Raw genomic sequence first — 20,695 nt, forward strand, 5'->3', positions numbered from 1 at the left:
CACACTTGGTTAACGTGAGCAAAGTAGGCTGTGAAAAATTGTCTTTATTGTTTGACCTTTTGATCTTTTGATAAAAAAAAAAAAAACTACTCTGCTCTCATGTATATCAAACAATTGCAAACAAAACACAGGTTTATCAAAAAATATATATTTGTTAAATATAGGTGTGCAACAATTATTGGCACTGTTTTAGTCAATACTTTGTGCAACCTCCCTTTGCCAAGATAACAGCTCTGAGTCTTCTCCTATAATACCTGATGAGGTTGGAGAATACATGGCAAGAGATCTGAGCCCATTCCTCCATACAGAATCTCTCCAGATCCTTCAAATTTCAAGGTTTATGCTGGTGGACTCTCCTCTTCAGTTCAGCCCACAGGTTTTCTATGGGTTTCAGGTCAGGGGACTGGGATGGCCATGGCAGGACCTTGATTTTGTAGCCAGTAAACCATTTTTGTTTTGATGTATGTTGATGCATGTTATCGATAACTGTCCTGCTGGAATATCCAACCATGACCCATTTAAAGCTTTTTGGCAGAGGCAGTCAGGTTTTCATTTAATATCTGTTGATATTTGATAGTCCATGATGCCATGTATCCTAACATAATTTCCAGGTCCTCTGGCAGCCAAAACCACCTCTGGTGTTTATTGCCAAAAGGCTTTATTTTGGTTTCATCTGACCATTGAACCCAATCCCATTTGAAGTTCCAGTAGTGTCCGGCAAACTGAAGATGTTCGAGTTTGTTTTTGGATGAGGGTAGAGGCTTTTTTCTTGAAACCGTTGCAAAAAATGTGTGGTAATGTAGGTGACTTCGGATTGTAATTCTGGAGATTTTCTGAACCCAAGATGCAACAAACTGCTGCATTCTCCAGCTGTTGATTTTTTGGCCACCTGAACCGTCCTCTTCACAGTGCATTGGGACAATATAGACACACGCCCAATTCCAGGTTGATTTGTAACATGTCCAGTTGACTGGAACTTCTTAATTATTGCCCTGATGGTGGAAATGGGCATTTTTCAATGCTTCTGCTGTTTCTAATAGCCACTTCCTACTTTGTGAAGCTCAACAACTTTTTACCGCATATCACAGCTATACTCCTTGGTCTTACACATTGTTATGAAGACTAAGGGAATTCGGCCTATGTGTTACCTCATATTTATACCCCTGTGAAACAGGAAGTCATGGTTGAACAATTTCCTGTTCCTAGTCACCCAGGTATGCTAATATATATATATATATATATATATATATATATATATATATATATATATATATATATATATATATATATATATATGAATGGGAATATACTTCAAATATATTTTTCTCATATGAATTCATAGGGGAGCCAATAATTGTTGCATACCTATATTTAACAAAGATATTTTTAGATACATCTGTCTTGTGTTTGCAATTGTTTGATATCCATGAGAGCAGAGTATTTTTGTGAATTTCTTTTTTTATTATGTATTTATTTATTTATTTATTTATTTATTTTTACAAAAGATCAAAAGGTTAAACAATAAAGAAAATTTTTCACAGCCATCTTTGCTCATATTTACCAAGGGTGCCAATGTTAGTGGAGGGCACTGTATTTAATTAATAACATCACTAAATTTTACAAATGGAGGACACTGGAGGATAGCCTGAGACCCTGCTTATTTTGATGAGTTTTTAAATCTTTTTTTTATAATGTATGATTTTTTAACAACATTTAATGTGAGCCAAAACATGGCAGATGGTTGTTTGGTCAGCTTATCCTTCAAACCAGTGGCATGTTTTCTTTATATGAGAGTGCATTAAACAGAAATTTTGGCATTAAGTTTTAATTAAGACAATTAGACAATTGAAAGCATGATAAAATAGTCTACATCCTGCACACATATTATGATTTCATGGCCTCTGTCTCATGGTATCATTAAGTTGTGTGCATGCGTAACAGTCGAATTATGAAATTTAAATGAAAATGCTAAATAATAGCATATGATGGATCAAGTGCTATTTTATAATCTGCTTAATGGGTGGAAGCCAATGATTAGTGTGATAATTACACCTAGGTCCATTCATGCACCAATATAATGGCAATATAATAGAGGCCTATTATATGTCAGTCTTTTTTTTCCAATGCTTATCATTTTCTTATTCACATATCACTCACATCATATTAGAAAATTTATTTTGAAATTAACTCTTGCTTTTATTACATTTGACAGCAAAAATATTTTCTATTTATAAAGTTAATTTTTAATTTGTCTTTTGCCTAATTTGACAGGAAAGAAAAAAAAGTTATTTTCTCTTTTCAGTCCTGAATTTTATTTTATTTTTTCAGGCTTAAAGGCAAATGAATGTGTGTAAAGGCAGTAGTCTAGATGCTACTGAAAAACTCATTCTCAGAGTCGTCTATTCAAGACAAATCTGGCAAACTCAGAGGCATGATAACTTTAAAACTGAACTTGCAAATTCTGAATACAGCCCTTACTGACTGATTTTGAATTCTTACTTTTATGTATCAAGGAGCTACCAGTCAACTGTATATTGTATTTGCTATGTGCACTGGTCTCCACTACCTCAAATCCTCAAACTGCTCAAAAACACATTGTAAAGAAAATGAAACTACTTAATGGAGCTAATATGTAACTACAAGTTTGAAAAATGTGTACTAAATAAGCAAATCAGCATGGTCTGATGAGAGAGGGGCATAGTGCTATAATATTACTTTTAACATGAACAAGTATGATTATTAAATTTACCGTCACCGCGACATGCCAATCACAGAAAATGATCTTGCTTTGTGAAATATGGATATAAAAGAGTCTGAATAATAAGCTTCATGGGTTTTTTTTTATTTATTTTTTTTATTATACTCCTGTAATGTTCATATGAATGCAGAGTGATTTGAGGCCCTGATTTATTTTTGGTGCTTTCTGTTCATTATTCTCCTGAGAAATGATTGTATTGTTGAAATCAAGTATAAAAAATGTTCTTTGTGAATTACCATCGTAAGGATTTTCAGAAGTTGTTGACTGTATTTCCAAGTTCATTTATACTGTGTTTGTTACAAGTATCCAGAAATACTTGGAAAATGATATGAAGCAAATAAAACCAAAATAAAATACATAAACAGCACCCAGTCTTTTAGACTCTCAATATGTTAACACAGCAGGAATCAAATACTAATGTCTTCCTTCTCTTTGAGGCAAGAATGTATACAATTGGAAAATGTAAGTCTCTGTTAAACACATGTGCACACACACACACACACACACACACACACACACACACACACACACACATACACACACACACAGTCATTTTGAATCTGGTGCTTTCAAAGGATACCTTGTTTATGTGTGTAGGCAGAAGGATTTATAGGCAGTGAGCATTTTATTTCAAGTATGTCACTTATACACTCTCTCACTAAAATGGTGGGTACTTGCATCTTCTTCTTTGTCAACAAGACAGTTTTGTATTTGAGAGCCATCAAGTCGTACTTTTATGTAACTTCAGCTGCTCTGGGCATGTGAGCAAAATCTCATTGATCGGACCTTTTTTAGTGCAGACATAAAAAAAAAACCAACAACGAATCCCTCAACAAAAAAAAATTGACGCTTTGATGCCACGTCTGAACACTCCCATTAACAGCCATTGATTTAGACATGGGGTCTTAAATGGAACGTTTAACGCGCTGAAAAAACGTCCCCGTGTGAACAGGCCTTAACACTGAGCACATTTTATGCATTGCCCTTCTTTTTTTTTTTTGCCATAGGGAGTTTTCTGTATATAACTTGGGTGAAGCAGAGCATGTGGAAAATAAAGTGAAGAGTCAAGTGTGGTTCATTCAATAATAAATGACAGAATAATAATTGCTAGGCAAATAGTTTGCCCACCTTTAGCCAGTGCTCCAGCAATTCAATTTCAAGCCTGGTCTTTTTTTATGTTCAGCTGTTTCAACTCCATTTGATCTAATAGCGGCACTACAATTAAGATTGTACACACCATATGCAGTAAAATTTTTAAAAAAAGCATGCAGAATACACAAGTGAAACATTGACACAATTTATTTCAAAATTCCTTTTTCAAACGGTGGCAGTGTGTATGGTCTTGAGTGTTTAAGGATTTATCACTGGAAACCAAGCCAATTATTTTATACTTTATCAAGCCACTTGTATCATGGGAAGTAGCTGACACTGATAAACTGTCCCCTGGAATCCCATCGATCATGGGTTGCCCTTGATTAAGGGACAGCATCAGCTCCTCATCCGAAGTGAGTGAAGGTGCTTCGCTAATGTATGCGGTTCGCTTTTTCTCACCCTGGGTTTCCATGGTAAATCATCAATCCACTGACAATGTCTTTATGTTCTCATTGTGCGTGCATATTAACTTTGAGTTACCATGAGGAGGTTGATTGAACTTACTCCTCACAGGTATGATTGTGTGCCTGTTTCTGTGGTGGTTTTATTCCTAGTTAATTTTGCTATAGTGTTGAATAGACATCTAAAATAGTTTTTATTTTCTTCTATTAAGGTGAGAGAGAGAGAAACTTTTCTATCAGCACTAAGAGATTGTCTATAGTTCAGTGGGCTCTCCTTCATGCAGTTTGAAATACTACCAGTTTGGTTTGACGCCATTTACGTTCTAATTGTCGAGTGGTCTGTTTTAAGGTACGTGTTTGATCATTATACCAGGGTGCTAGCTTTTTCTCTTTAATTATTTTTCTTTTGAGTGGAGCTACCTTATCTAGTGTATTTTGGAACTTTGATTCTAAGCATTCACTCGCCTGATCGAATTCTATGGGATCAGATGGTGATCCAAATCTAATTGATGCCTCTGGGAGGTTGTTGATGAAACTCTGTACAGTAGCTGACATGAATGTACATTTTACGTGGTAGCATGGCGAGGTGCAAATATTATGGTCAATACGCAATTTAAACGAGATGAGATAATGGTCTGAGAAAACCTCAGACTGCGGAAGTGTGACTATATTGTCTATATATAATCTGTATGTTAGTATCAGGTCAAGAGTGTGACCACCATTATGAGTAGGTCCTATTACGTTCTGATTGACTGCTACTGAATCTAACATGGACACAATCTGTGTTGTTCTCAGAGGGTCTTTTGGATTATCAAAATGAATATTAACATCACCAACGATTAATGCTTTATCTAAAGAAACAACCAGATTTGAGATAAAATCTGCAAATTCACTAAGGAATTCAGTATACGGCCCTGGGGGTCTGTAAATACTAATTGTCAGATTTGACTTATTTTTTGTGGCTACATATGTTATACTGGTATAAAGAACTTCAAAAGAGTTAAATTTATGACTAGGTTCTTCTGTGACGCTTGGATTATGAATATAGATGAGTGCAACACCTCCTCCTCTGCCAGTTAGATGAGGCTGATGTACATAACTGTATCCAGGAGGAGTAACTTCATTTAGAGCTATATCATGGTGGCGATGACACATCTACTCTCAAGCTCCCTACTTTTTCAGAAGATACATTTTTAGATACATTTTCTGTAGCCCACGCTGGTTAAAAAGGAAGCGCTTCTGAGAATGAGACATTCTTTGACACAGAATGAGGAATTGATTCATTTTTCTTTATTTGTGAACCAGGGTTGGACAAGAAACTAAATGGACTGACACTCTCATCCATGTGTATCCTTTTTGATCAAAGCCCCAGGCAGTTAGATTTCTCTCAACTAATTTGATTCCAGCTTGAAGATGCATTGTTCAGGAACACAGTGGTAGGTGCAATAGCAAAGTAATCTTCTCCAGTGACTCACACTAGAGTACAAAGATTAACAATAATTACAATGTGTTCATTAATTATGCCAATAATGGTAATATTCCATACTCATGAGGAACCATTCAATCAGTCTGGGCAAGAGTTACACAAATATGGAATAGTGAGTGGCTTTGTCATAAACCAACTTCCCACCTTGGCTTCTTTAATGCATATTTAATGCAATACTAATTCAGAAAGGATTTTTAATTTACTAGTTTAGCACTATCTTTGATACTGAAATACAGTAATACTTTTAAATGCTTTAAAAAGCATTAAAAATACCAAAACATGTTATATAACAAATTTTTAAAAACCCCACACATTTTAGTTGTAATTGTAATGCAGTAGGGGTATGACACAGTGCCACTATCTATATGTGTTTAGTGTTCTAAGTATTTGTATATGTAGTCTATATATATTTTTCCTTTCCCCTTAAAACCAAACACCCCAGGCGAACACGGTCAGCATGGTCTGTGAATTCTGGCTCTGACAGTTCTACGTGACTCGAGTTCATAATTGGTATTAACTTCAGATGCACATCGGTTTTTATATTAAATTGACCACAGTTATTATTTGTGTTTTGTTCATGTTTTATTTTTGGATATCTGCCCAGAGTATTTTCTAACAAATGTAGTTGGTACTATTTCCAAAAGTATAAATAAACAAGTATCGTTATTTAAACCATTGTGCCCTGCACTGACCTGGCAGTTAAGGACCACCACTTTGCAGGTCTTCGACTGTCTTGCAATCATACTCACACATTTTTACATTGCATGAAAGTGAAAACTTTTGTTTCTCTCCACTAGATCCCTGTCCCAGTTGGTTCTAATCTAAAATGCTCTTTCTGGCAAGCTTGCCATCTGTTCAATCCAAATATTGTAGTCATATTTCCTATTTCAAATGCCAAATCGTTTTGTATCACAAACTCAAATTGTAATGCACAATGTAGTCTATGCTGTAAGCATGCATGCTGATGATCACTAATCATAAATATGATCAATCTTTTAGTAAAGTTGTTTGTAAATGTTTTACATAATCCAAACCAAAAAAATTAAAAAAATTCCAATGCATTTACAAAAGTTTCAGAAACGCTAATGTTCTTCATACTTGCGTGTGTATATTGATGAATGCTGTAAATTGCTGGCCACAGGCACGGCCTGATGGTTTGTGTTTGATAATGCCCACAAAACTCCATAAAAGGCAAAGCTCACTCAACTGAAATTATGAGCACAAGGCAAAAAGACTTTCTCAGAGATAATAGTGAAAGTTATTTTGGCTCACATCTATACTAATAAAAAACAGTGTAACACATATAAAGCAAAAAGATATGCCAAGAAGACTTAAAACCTTCCTATTAACTTATTTGTCTTAAATCATGAAGTTATGTTGGCTTGCTTTCTTCATATTTTTCATACTTAATAAATATTTATCATATTAAATATTTATTCATAAATATTTCATATCATATGAAACTGGATTTCATAAAAGATTTGAATTTGTGTGTAACTAAAATCCTGATAGCATAATCTGTATATAAAGGTAACTCATCATTATTTATATGATTCAAAGCCAGTTTAGGTTTACATTAGTTATTCTTCATAAGCATACATTTACTCACTCATGACCACAAAAAGGACATTTTCCAAAATTACAGAATTTTCATGAATACCAAATTTCCTTTGTTTGGCCCTGGGTTGATATTGTGCATGGTCCAGATACAATATGTACAAATTATAGCAATTTCTGCAACATAGTAGTTGGTGTATTGCAGACAATACTCTTTAATTTGAAAGGTGTGCCATGGAGTAAGTAAGCTACATGAATAGTCAATTTCTGAAGGTCTAAAATAATAATCAAAAAGTATAATCTAATCACTTTGGAGAAATATTATTGTTGCAGCACTGTACTTGGAGAGATCACATAAAACACATATAATTACTGTAAAGTTACACTGTAATAGCACTTGTAATGTGCCTGATCATCTTATAGCCACCATATTACAGATGCAGTACAGTTGCAATTGTGGTTCAGTAGAATAACCTGCAATTCTTAACATGTCTCTTCACTTTCACATTACGTGTAATATAGGCTAAAATAAAATATGGTTATCGTATGGCCTTCTTGCAAGCCAAGATAACGTTAGGACGAGGAAAAAGGACCTACAGCACCAGTGTTTATTCTGCCAGGGCCTACTGATCTCACATTAAAGCTCCCACACCCTCTTGAGATATCTTACTGACCGAGATGCTCAAGAGCATTTTTCGTATTGGGTTTGTGTCATTCTCCATCCTGGAGAATGCTGCTTTGTGTTTACATCCCTGTGTCAAAGGAAGCAGTGAGCATATGGCAGTTTAGATGGCAGTTGTTTCAACGTGCCAAATGTACAATATTATTAAGGTCCCTTTCTTCAGCTGTGCTAAGCTAAGAATGATTTTGCTTTAAAATCCCTAACACCATTTTCTATAATAAACCACTCTTGCTTCTCAAGATATATTTTTCAGTTCTTTACCTCACATCTGCTGTACAGTATAACATGGCAGTGTTAGCTTCTGACCTCACTTTTTGTCTTCATCCCCCATGCACACACTTCATCACCATACACAAAATATCATGGCTCTGAGGGTCTGCCTCTAGTGCATCCATCATTACTGGCATAGTCCTCATTTACTCTCACATTCCTTTACACTCATATCTTCGGTATTGCTGGAAATAATTAGGAAATGATTTATCTTGCAGAATATTAAGGGCTGAAATGTTACAAATCTAACAGAGGAGGACTTTGGACACCTGACATTCTCAGCTTACAGTTAAATAATTCATCCTAAAATGTGTTCTTTGGTAACAACTTTAAATTGGTCAGTAACTACAATGAAACTAATATCTAAGAGAGAGGAAAAACTGGACCCATCAGCAGGACCTGGGAAATTATAGAATTATAATCTTTGATATTAATTCATATTAAGGAATATGAATCAGCTTATTAATCAGGATAACAAACAGTTACCATGAAATGGAAAGGGTGATTAATGCCTCATATCCAGGTGTTTTTGTCATCAAAGAAGAGTGCAAGAAAAGAAGGAAGCCAATTTGCTACCAAAATGCTAGACACAAATGTCTAATCTCTAAGAAATTAAACTATTATTCGTGTATATAACAGAGGAAAGTATTCAAACCTGCCTACTTTCTACTACCTGCTATTTTTTGAGCAACTCTGTGTCTGATAGTGTCAGTGGTTTTGCGGGCAAATGCTTTTCATTACATTTCTGAATGACTGCTGTGCCAGGTGCATATGCACAAATAAAAAGCTCATGTTTGCTCTTACCCTGCATCTGCTGTGTTCTGTATGCAGGACTGCTGAGATTGCTGTAGAGATGTGTTTCAGCTTGTCTTAAATTGGAAGCTTGTATTTTGTCACCGATGTGCACTTCCGAGCATAAACCGCAACAGAAGTATAAAATTTTTTTCTGTAGTGGTGACTCACTTCAGTGTCTGAATCTATCCTGCCTCCTTGCTTACAAGATTGTTGTCGGTTCGGCTTTTCTGTTTTTCATTGCATAAATTTTCCAAGTTGCCATGGCCTTATTATCTTTGCCTGACTTTATTACATTTGACTTTATTAACTTTAACACTTGGCATATCTGACAACAGGACTGATGAAAATGTTCAGCAAGAAATTATGGAAACTTTTGTGTATTTCCTTAAAATACACAACTGTCAAAGCTAAAAGGAAATTTCTTTGTGTCCATGTGTTTGCCTCAGAATATATTTTTCGTCTCACTTCAGTGTAACTACAGAGCTTGATGTTTTAGAGTTTTAGAGTGATCCAGTGCTTGAATTGAAGTGTTATGGGTTATTGTTATGGTGACCAGACGTCCTGCTTTGTCTTGTAATGCACAGAATTTTAGAATTTTTGCATCTGGGCACCCTTATTGTAGAGTGTGTGGATGTATATGTTTCGTAAGGTGGTTGACAGCCTTAGCGTCTGGAAGGATGGGGTTGGTGAGGTGTTATGTCATTTAGAGTGCATCAAATGATGCCAAAGCCACCCCTAGCCTGAAGCCAAAGAAGCACTTTGGGTGGGAGTGATGATATGCTCTCCCTCCCCTATCAATCACAGCAACGCCTGGCAATCAGCCCATGTATGCGGATGATGGCAGATATTGCCAAAACAGACCACTAAATAGACTTGTCTGTCAGCTAGACCACTATCTCTAATTCATTCATTCATATTCAGTAACAGCTTTATCCTGGTCAGCGTTATGGAGCCTATATGAGAAACACCAGGCAACACGGAGGCAGGAATACAACCTGGAATGGATGCCAGTACATTGCAAAGCATAGTGCACACACTCCTTCACACACTAATTCACATTTTTTTAGGAGGTGGAAACAAGCTCAGTGCTAAAACTGGACTGTTTAATTTACAAGACATGTTATGTTTTGATTTTACACTGATATGTGCTTGTGTCTGTCTAATGAACTATGATGGTGTTCCAGCACACTGTCATATTTTCTATTATTTTTCAAGGTTCCCCTGTAAAAACAACACATTGCAGTAAATTGAATAAAGGCTTTTTCATATGGACATGGTTTTATGTCAGCAACAAAACAGGTCTGGAAAATATAGTACAATGTAATAGAGATCTTTATCAAAATCACTAGTGGTATCAATCCCACGGCCCTTATTTTCAAACAAGAAAAAAGCCTTCTTTCACTCGGTCTGTGAACATACAGTACTGTGCTGAAAGGTGGTTTGTTTCCCAAGTTTGTGGCTATTTCTTGCTGTTGCTATGCTGATGCTAACTCACTGTAAAGACAGTATATGAGCACTCAAATTTGCCATTTCTTTCTGACTGGGTTTTATTATCTGAACCAAAAGTAGTGAATTTTCTTTCTCAATTCCTTGCCAAGTGCCGAAAGCAAAGTCATCACCTACTGACTGTGACCCCACATGGGTAGCCTATAAAACGTACCTGCTATATCGCTCTCATCTGCTTTCCCATTCTTGTTTTGTTGTTCTATGAATATCGGCTGTCATTAAAAAACCAGAGATTTTTTTTTTGTTTTGTTTTTTTAATTTAAATTGTGAAAATTACTACAAAATGTGAATTTTATGCATCATTTGATAGAGTGTAACACCATTATAAATAGGCACTGTTTCAAATAGGATCAAATGTTTGCTTGTCCAAATATGTACAAAAATGTGCACTTATTTTTTTCACATGACTGTATATATTTGCTTCTTGTCAACCTGTGGAAAGAGGATTTCACTGAGGGAGTTATAAAAATGTCGGATCCTTTTAGTGTTGTATGGCCCCAAGACAGCATTTTGTGTTGAAATTGCAGTGGTGAAGTTGCCTCCCTGTTGACCAGGGACATTGTGGCATGATGACCAATCACAGACCTCCCACTTCTACATTTTTTGTTAAGATTGAAGCCAGCTTAATCAATATACAGGTACTCAAAATGAGTAGCACAGCTATCCAACTCCAAAATCCTCTAGAGTAAAAAGAACACAAAGTACAATAAGTTAGTGATTTTTTATATTAAAGTTGTGGTATTCATTGCAAAGTGTTGCGGAACAGTCTGAGTCCCCACATTAACACAGCACTATGCCTTGAGACGCTTGAAATTTTCCACTTAGAGTGGAACAGTATATAGACACATAATGTCCAGGAAAACAATATATTTGCATTTTTAGTAAAAGTGCAAAAATTGTGTGGCTTACACATGCTTGAACAAGCTGGAATAGCTCCTCTCAAAGGGACTTTGTATACCTGTATCATGTAATGCGGCTGGAGACAGATGGAAATGCAGTTAAAGCTTTTATTTAAGATCCAGACAAATCCAAATGATAGGGCAATATCAAGGTAATAAAACAGGCAAGGGGTCAGGCGATCGGCAAATGGGCTAAACTAGGCGGAACAAGAATCAGAAACGTGAGGACAAAAACAGAATCAAGAAACTATGAAACGAGGAACATGGATCAAAGGCTTGGTACAGGTCTTGTGAAAACACAGAAACACACAATACTTCACCCCAAACAAAGAGACGTGAGGGATTTAAATATACAAACTAATCTAAGGGGATAAGACAAAACAGCTGATACTTTAGGAAAGAACCAATAACATAACAAGGTGGAGATAAGACAAAAACCAAAATAGTAAACAGTAATGTAACGGTAAATAGTCAATGAAAAACTGGAGGCACGCTGTCGCTTCCAGCAGTTCATGCGCACTAAATGCTCCGGCACTCAGCGCAAAGGGAAATCCGTGACAACCTGCTTCATCCAGATGCCATTTCTCCTTACAACATGATTATTTGTGGCAAGACTGCATTGGTGAATATTGTGGAATAGTTCTGTACTTTAATTTGTTGAATTTTTTTAACCAGATGTTGTTGTTCTGTACTACCATGTCAACAATGACATGCTCTTGTTCAGTTTAAAAGAGTCTTGTTTGTCCATTTGAATATTCTTGAACTTCCTTTCTGAAAATGTTTGGACAAGTAGGAACATTTACAGTAGATAAATAGAACTAGACTCTAACTATAGATGTAGAATGGCATGGTTACTTACTGGTTTTCCCCCTAAAACTTGTAGATAATTGAAGCCACTGTGGATCGGTTTATGTTGGGCTGAACTCTCTCATGATTTATTAAAAGGTCAATTAGAGTGGCTCTCATTTCATTTGAAACCCATCTGTACCCTATCCTTCTACCTCTCTTACCTCCTTCTCCACATCGCTATCCCCTTCCTCTCTGTTCATGCTCTTCTCTTGCTCTTTCCACTACATCATTCTACTCCATTCTACTCATCTTTCTCCCCCCACTCCTCCTCCTTCTCCCCTTCCTACACCCTCTCCTCATCTCCCCTCATCTCGTTCTACCTCTCCCACTCTTTCTCTCGCTCTCATTAATACCCTTCCTCTACCCTCTCCACCCACCACCTCTTACTCTTACACCTCTTCCTTTTCTCTTTCTCCTTCTTATTCTCATTGGGGTTTTTTCTTTCTTTTTTTCTCTTTTATAGTTGTTGTAATAGTGATAGCTGTGTAAACAATTAAACATTTGCATTTTCTGTGTTGTGTGTATTACTAACTCAGCAGATATTAATTTGGGGCTAATAAATAATGAGAACATACCATGTGTAACTGAGAATTTAACAAATACAGTTTTGGTTGTTGTGTTTGGGAAAATGTTACATAAATATCTGTGATTTGTGTTCACCAAAAAAATAAAAATAAATAAATAATAATAATAAAAAAATGCAGTTGATTTCATCCTGATATATGAAAGTTCTGGTTGGCTGGATGAAATATTGTGAAAACATTGAAGAGTTTTGTGCACAGTACTGTGTGAAAAGTATGCTTGTAATTTGTATGAAATTGATAAAAACTCTTTTAAAAAATCTATTTAGGTATTCAGATGTGTTAATTTTTTGAGAGCAGTGACCTGAGTCTGGAGAAATGTGTCAAATTTTTTGAGAAAAACTGCAATAGAACCACCGTTACATATGTAACTCTCTGACAACCACCCCACCTCCGCACTGAGAAGTTTATTAGTTAGGACAAAGCCATGCAGCAAAAATGACTAGAAAGGGAGAGAGTTTGTGTGTATGTGTGAGTCCATTTGAAGGATAAAAAAAAGCTGCTTTGAGAGAATGTCTATTGTAAAAAGCGCTATACAAATAAAATTGAATTGAATTGAATTGAATTGAATTGAAGGATGGCATTTGTGCTTGATAGTTTGGTGATTCCAGAAGCAGATGCAAGCAAAATGCATGCTGGAAATTTTCAGTATTTATAATGCTTTTTGGATATTATCCTTGATCATCATAATTATAATTATGTGATGCATCAATACCATTCAATACAATTCATGGACCTTGCTTTGCACACGGGGGCACTGTCATGCTGGAACAGGTTTGCGTCCCTTGGTTCCAGTGAAGGGAAATCTAAATGCTACAGCATATACAGGCATCCTATACAATTGCATGCTTCCAACTTTGTGGCAACAGTTTGGGGAAGACCCACATATTAGTGTAATAGTCCACATACTTGAAGGGCTTAAATTATCTATGTAAAATTTTCCAAATTTTCAGTGAAATATCCTTTTAAAAACATAGATAGAGGTAATCTTGCCTACAAAATACTGCACTGATAGTCTATCATGATACTATGTAATGAACATAAAATAAAATGGTTTATTAATATGAACAAATATTAATAAAATTTTTCAAATATTTCCTAAGTCGACATTATTCAATGAATCAATGACAGCTCATGCATTAAGAAAAGAGCTTGATGGCTTAATGGAGCAGTTCACGGAACAGCCTTAGCTTCTCAGCATGTGTCCCATACCATTCATTATTATTCAAGTCTTGACAGTCCACTTTTCAGCACCTAACACTGACAAAAAATGTCTTACTTAATTAATTTTTTATGTCAAGTGGTTGCGTGACTTTAATTTGTCTACATGCAGATGTATATTTGTAATCTACATTTTATTTATATTAGCTTAATTAAATCAAGTAGAGTTTTCTCCAAGTGAGTAATTGCAACATCTCTAAAAGTCCCATCTAGTGTTAATTTCGTTAACGAAATCTATGATGAAAAATGTTCATTGATAACATTTTTTTCCATGATGAAGGCCAGACAATGACAAGATGACACAATAACTGTGATTATCAACATGCAAAATTGTTTATGCAAAGCCTAAATTGGTTTTATTGGTGTTTGGCAAACTAGGAATGGTCATTTAATTACAAAAAAAAAAACCTTCCAGTGTAAGCCATGCCTATTTTGGTTGAATCTAAATAGAGATTCAAATGTTTTGAGCACTAATTATGGTATTAGTCACCTTCTAAAACAGAAATAGAAAGCTGGAAACATACCATTGTATAGAATGTCTTTGTATATTGTAGTACAATTTCCCTTTACTGGAACTAAAAAGGTCAAAACTTGTTACAGCATTACATTGCTGCTGCACACAGCAAGGTCCATGAAGACATGGTTTTCCAAGGTTGGAGTGGAAGAACTCAAGTGGCCTGCACAGAGCCCTGACCTCAACTTCACTGAACAATATTCTCTGTGAATTTAATTTAATCAGACTACATAATAACACATGCTTTAGTATTACCTTGTCTGCTCTGTGGTTGGCTCGCTGTTATTTTCATATTTAAATGTCTCCTGGTGCTATCTCCATATTGAGTACATTTGGTGTACAGCCTGAAAGCATTATCAAATTTTTAAAAGAAAAGATGCAGGGGCACTCTGGAAAATGCAGTGTTTGAAGTAAATTCATCTGGTGATAATGTTTGTGTTGTGTAGTTTAGCCTAACCATCAGGGTTGGGTCTAGCATGCCCTTTTTTCATTCTATAGTGTATATGGTTTTGTTTTTGCCAAAAAAAAATAAAAAAATAAATAATAATAAATAAAAAAATAATTAAGTCAGCAGGAAAAAATACTTTATAATATGATGTTCTATCATCATGTCCTAACTTCAGACACAAAGAGGTCAAACTACATGGTGATTGGCATGTATGATTTTCCAGTGTCTAGTTTGATTTTGATGAGCTCTGATTAAGAGGGAATAACTGAGATCATCATCAGATCATCAGATTAATTTGATTTTCCAGTGTATGTCTCATTTGAAATTGATAACACAAGGGAAATTTCTCCAAGTTTCAATCATTTTTGTAAGCCTCAGAAACACAAGTTTTGGCACCAGGTCCAGTCTGGCCACAGTGTTCAATTTCTTTTGTTTTCAATAGCTGAGGGGTTAAAGGTTCAAGACTAATGCAAGGTGACCCATCAAAAAGCAGCCATTCTGTGAAAGGGCTTGATGAACACTGGGGCAGTCAGAAATAGCAACATTATGGGGTCATATAGAATACATTTTTTCCATAAAATCAGATGCAACACTGGCCTACAGTAGCAAACAACCTTAAAAAGTGATTTGATGGGTGAGATTTGCCAGGTGAAAACATCTTTTCCTTTCATTGCAAAATCCTTTGGCTTGTGGGGGGAATAAATGATTCAATTCAATTTGTGAAAAAAAAAAACATATCTGAAGGCTTCTCTTTTTAAAAGCTACCACATTAGAAACTGACCAAATGCTGATTATGTTTGGAGATTTAGCCTATACCATGCTGACATCTCAAATCTCCATCATTTTACAGAAATAAACCTCCATGACCAAGCAGCACGGATCAATTTAAGAGTGATTTAGATGAAATTGAAAACACTGTAGAAGAAGATCATTCCATTTTGTGGAGAAAAGTGTAGTTGTTTATCAGACAGAAATAATCTCTTTTATAATAAGGCTTCTTATTGATTCTGCTGACAGCAAATGCTGAGTATGATGAAAAAGTATCAAGCAATTCCACAGTTTCCACAGTCAAAAAACCACAATTATTGCAGAACAATTGTAGCTACTGTACTACTATTCATTGGATTACTACTTGGACTAACTATTTGGACTTTTGGAGGCAAGAGACAATTCAGTTATTATTTTCACTGGTTAACAAATGCTACTATTATCTGTTGTGTTTTTAGGCAAATTAAGAGAACATACATATGTGCTGATTTTGTTTGTCCATCAGTAAAACATTTCATATCATTTGGCAACATAGTGAAAAGTAGCACTGTGAATAAACCTTTGTTTTCAAAAATATATATATTTTCAATGCCATGCTCAATTTTCCACTGATAAGATTAGATTAGGAAAATCCATGAGCTTTCTCTGACCTTTACATTATCTTTATATAACCTGATGACCCTCCTATTGAAGTGCTCTTCAGTCTTAAAGAACTTTGATTCATCAGTCAGTTGTGTAGCAATCATACGTGATTAGTGCACATTTGATACCCACTAGTTTCTGAAAGTGCTATCTGGCTCATGCTCATTTTCTCAATCTTCACAAAACTTAAAACTCGTGCTTTAAAAAACAAAGTTATATACTGTACAATGCATATATACATATACATATATATACATACTGGAAATATTTAGTCAAAAAACATGGTCATAGTATAAAAGCTCAAATACTGTATGAGCTTTCTTGACAGAATATGCATGTTTTATATTTGCTGTCCAGAGTACATCTGGAGAGAGTACACTAATTATTTGTAGTCTAATTTTCACAGACCCAGATAAAGGTCACTAGCTTCAAACCAACACATCCTATTTTTAACAGAAGATCAAGTGACCAAGAACTAAAGGGTATCCATTTTCTCCAAAAAAGTGTTTGCTTCCTTTGGATAGGAACAGAAGTTGTACATGACAGCCTTCCTCCAGGCTTCCTGAAAATCACCCCATAGCTCATTCCCATCTTTATTTTGCACTGTGCAAACTATAGTCTTGGCTGAAAAATAGGTATCATTAGTTTAAAAGTACCTCATCATGACAGGCAGCTTGTCCAAGCTTATATTGCAATAAGCTCTACTTGCTTCCTTTCAAAACATTTCTATTTAATTAAGGTCAGGACTTGGCCATCCTAAAACATAATTTTTTTTTTTTTTGTATTTCCTGATTTCCTCTGTTTGTGTATATCTCATACTAATTTGTTTTAGAAATTAAAACAAAATCTAAGATTACTCAGGTTGCCTTTGTTTTAACACAAAACACAGTTTTTAAACAACAGTGTTATTTATTGAAGCAAAAAAAGTTATCCAACTGGGCCGGTGGCAAAATGTATTTGCCCCTGTACTTACTAATTCTCCAAATCGATGAAACTGCATTCATAATAGGGTTCAGCTGGACCAGATACAACCAGGCTTGATTACTTCCAGCCCTGTTCAGTCAAATCAACACTTAAATAGAACTTTTTCAACAGCATGAAGTTGGTTAAAAGGTATTACCCAGTAACACACTATGCCAAAGTTGAAAGAAATTCCAGAAATGAGGAGGAAGAAGGTGATTGAAATACATCATTCTGGGAAGGGCTACAAAGCTATCTCAAAGGCTCTGGGACTTCAAAGAACTACGGTAAGCACCATTATCTCCAAATGGGAAAAACTCATCACAGTAGTGAACCTTCCCAGAAGTGGCCTACCTTCCAAAATTCCTCTACGAGCACAGCAACAACTCATACAGGAAGTCACAAAAGAGCCAAGGACAACATCAAAGGAACTATAGGCCTCTATTGCATTAATAAAGGTCATTTTTTATGACTCCATTATCAGAAAGACAATGAGAAAAGAGTGGTGAGGGGAAAACCACTGCTAACTCAGAAGAACATTAAGGCTCATCTGAATTTTGCAAAAACACACTATGATGATCCTCAAACATTTGGCAGAATATTCTGTGGATTGATGAGTCAAAAGTGGAACAGTTTAGAAGACAGGGGTCCTGTTACATCTAGTGCAAATCAAACACAGAATTTCACCAAAAAAAAAAAAAAAATCATACTTATGGTCAAGCGTGGTGGTGGAAGTGTGATGGTGTGGGGATGCTCTGCTGCTTCAGGGCCTGGGCAACTTGCAGTAATTGAGGGAAACATGAATTCTGCTCTCTACCAGAAAATCCTAAAGGAGAATGTCCGGTCTTCAGTCCATAATTTCAGTCTGCAACTAGATTATACTGCAAGACAATGATCCAAAGCATAGGATTAGGTCCTCCTCTGAATGGCTAAAAAAAAAGAAGCAAAATTAAAGTTTTGGAGTGACCTAGTAAAAGTCCTGACTTGAACCCATTCAGATGTTGTGGAAGGACCTTAAACGGGCAGTTCATGCTCAATAGGCCTCCACTGTGGCTGAACTAAACTGATAACTTTTTTTTTGCTTCAATAAAAAAAAACAATAATAGTTGTGTCAATACAGGCAACTCAGGTTGCCTTTGTGTTACGTTGTATTTCATTTGAAGATCTAAAACTATTTAGAATGAAAACAAAAACAGAAGAAATCAGGATGGGGAAAATATTTTTCATAACACTATATATGATGACAATCAGGTGTGAGTGAGCACCTGGTATTATTTAAAGAACAGGGATATATCAATGTCTAATCTTCACAACACATGCTTGTGGAAGTGTATCATGGCATGAACAAATCAGATTTTTGAGGGCCACAAAAAAGAGGTGTTGATGCTCATCAGGCTAGAAAAGATAAAACCATCTCTAAAGAGTTTGGACTTTACCAATCCACAGCTAGACAGATTGTGTACAAATGGAGGAAATTCAAGACCATTATTATTTTACCCAGGAGTGGTCGACAAACAAAAATCACTCTAAGAGCAGGATGTATAATAGTCCACGAGGTCACAAAGGAGCCAGGGTAACTTCTAAACAACTAAAGACCTCTCTCACATTGGCTAATGTTAATGTTCATGAGTCCACCATCAGGAGAACACTGAACAACAATCGTGTGCATTGCAGGGTTGCAAGGAGAAAACCACTGGTCTCCAAAAATAACATTGCTGCCCTTCTGCAGTTTACTAAAGTTCACATGGATAAGCCAGAAGGCAATTGGAAAATTGTTTTGTGGATGGATGAGAGCAGTATATAATTTCTGGTTTCAATGAGAAGGCTTATGTTTGGAGAAAGGAAAACACTGCATTCCAGCATAAGAACCTTATCACATCTCTGACATATGCTGGTGGTAGTATTATGATTTGGGTCTGTTTTGCTGCATCTAGGCCAGGACAGCTTGCCATCATTGATGGAACAATGAACTCTGAAGTATAACAGTGAATTCTAAAGAAAAAATTTGGGAATTCTGTTCATGATCTGAATCTCAAGAGAAAGTAGGTCATGCAGCAAGACAGTGACCCTAAGCACACAAGTCATTCTACTAAAGAATGGTTAAAGAAATAAAGTTAATGTTCTTGAATAGGCGAGTCAAAGTCCTGACCTTAATACAATTGAAATGCTGTGGAAAATCATCTACATCATCACAAGTTGTTTGGAAGGGTTTCAAGAAAAAAGCCTCTACTCTCATCTAAAAACAAACTTGAGTGTCTTCAGTTTGCCAGACACTATTGGACTTCACAAGGGATCTGGTTCTATAGTCAGGTGAAATCAAAATGAAGCTTTTTGGCAATAAACACCAGAAGTGATCTTGGCACACACAGAGAGGTAGCCATATGGAAAAGTACCTCATGCCCACGGTTAATATGGTTGTGGCTCTTTAATGTTTTGTATCTGTTTTTCTGCCAGAGGACCTGGAAATTTTGTTAGCATACATGGCATCATGGACTCTATCAAATATCAACAGATATTAAATGAAAACCTGACTGCCTCTGCCAGAAAGCTTAAAATGGGCCGTTGTTGGACCTTCCAGCAGGACAATGATCTACAATATACATCAAAATCAACACAGAAACGGTTTATTGACCACAAAATCAAGGTCTTGCCATGGCCATCCCAGTCCCCTGACTTGAAACCCACAGAAAACCTGTGTGGTGAACTGAAGAGTAGAATCCACCAGCATGGACCTCAAAATTTTGGAGATCTGGAGAGACTCTGTATGAAGCAATGGTCTCAGATCCCTTGCCATGTATTGTCCAACCTTATCAGACATTATAGGAGAAGACTCAGAGCTGTTCTCTTCAGCAAAGGGAGGTAGCACAAAGTACAGACTAAAAGGTTGCCAATATCTGATGTTTTTGATTATGAGTGCAGGGGAAATTCCATTTGTGTACTAACACAAGATCTGCAGATATTTGCCTGTCCCAGAGTTCTGTTTACATTGAAACATTTGTTGAACTCTAAGCTTTGGCTTGGGTTAATTCTTAACAGTGCATGTGTACCTTCTGTGCCTGGCAGTTCACTAGCAGTTCAATGACTAACTTATTCCAAATGTATTTATACACTGAGCAAAATAATAATGAGGATTACAAGACTAATTTTCATTTTTATTTCTGCCATCACTGTTCCAACTGTGACACCAAACAAAGGTAAAGAAACCA

General features: G+C 36.0%; 1 protein-coding gene and 1 long non-coding RNA gene across 3 annotated transcripts in view; one reads left to right on the forward strand and one right to left on the reverse strand.

The window, feature by feature from the left end:
• Positions 1 to 2,701: 2,701 nt before the first annotated feature.
• LOC124626187 (uncharacterized) lies at positions 2,702 to 20,557 on the reverse strand. 2 transcript variants are annotated; one of them, XR_008393249.1, is made up of 3 exons: positions 20,164 to 20,453; positions 18,200 to 18,370; positions 2,702 to 7,003 (listed from the first exon to the last, which is right to left on the reverse strand). It is a non-coding gene; the product is annotated as an uncharacterized LOC124626187 (long non-coding RNA). The 2 variants fall into 2 exon arrangements; XR_008393248.1 differs by lacking the exon at positions 2,702 to 7,003 and having other exon boundaries at positions 17,614 to 18,370; positions 20,164 to 20,557.
• gc (GC vitamin D binding protein) overlaps positions 20,554 to 20,695 on the forward strand; it is a 30,677-nt gene continuing 30,535 nt past the window's right edge. The window contains 1 exon segment of the mRNA XM_053674564.1: positions 20,554 to 20,683. Coding sequence (XP_053530539.1) covers positions 20,614 to 20,683 — 70 coding nt within the window. The 5' untranslated portion in view covers positions 20,554 to 20,613.

The sequence above is a fragment of the Ictalurus punctatus genome, chromosome 22 (assembly GCF_001660625.3).
Source record: "Ictalurus punctatus breed USDA103 chromosome 22, Coco_2.0, whole genome shotgun sequence".
NCBI classification, from domain to species: Eukaryota; Metazoa; Chordata; class Actinopteri; order Siluriformes; family Ictaluridae; genus Ictalurus; species Ictalurus punctatus.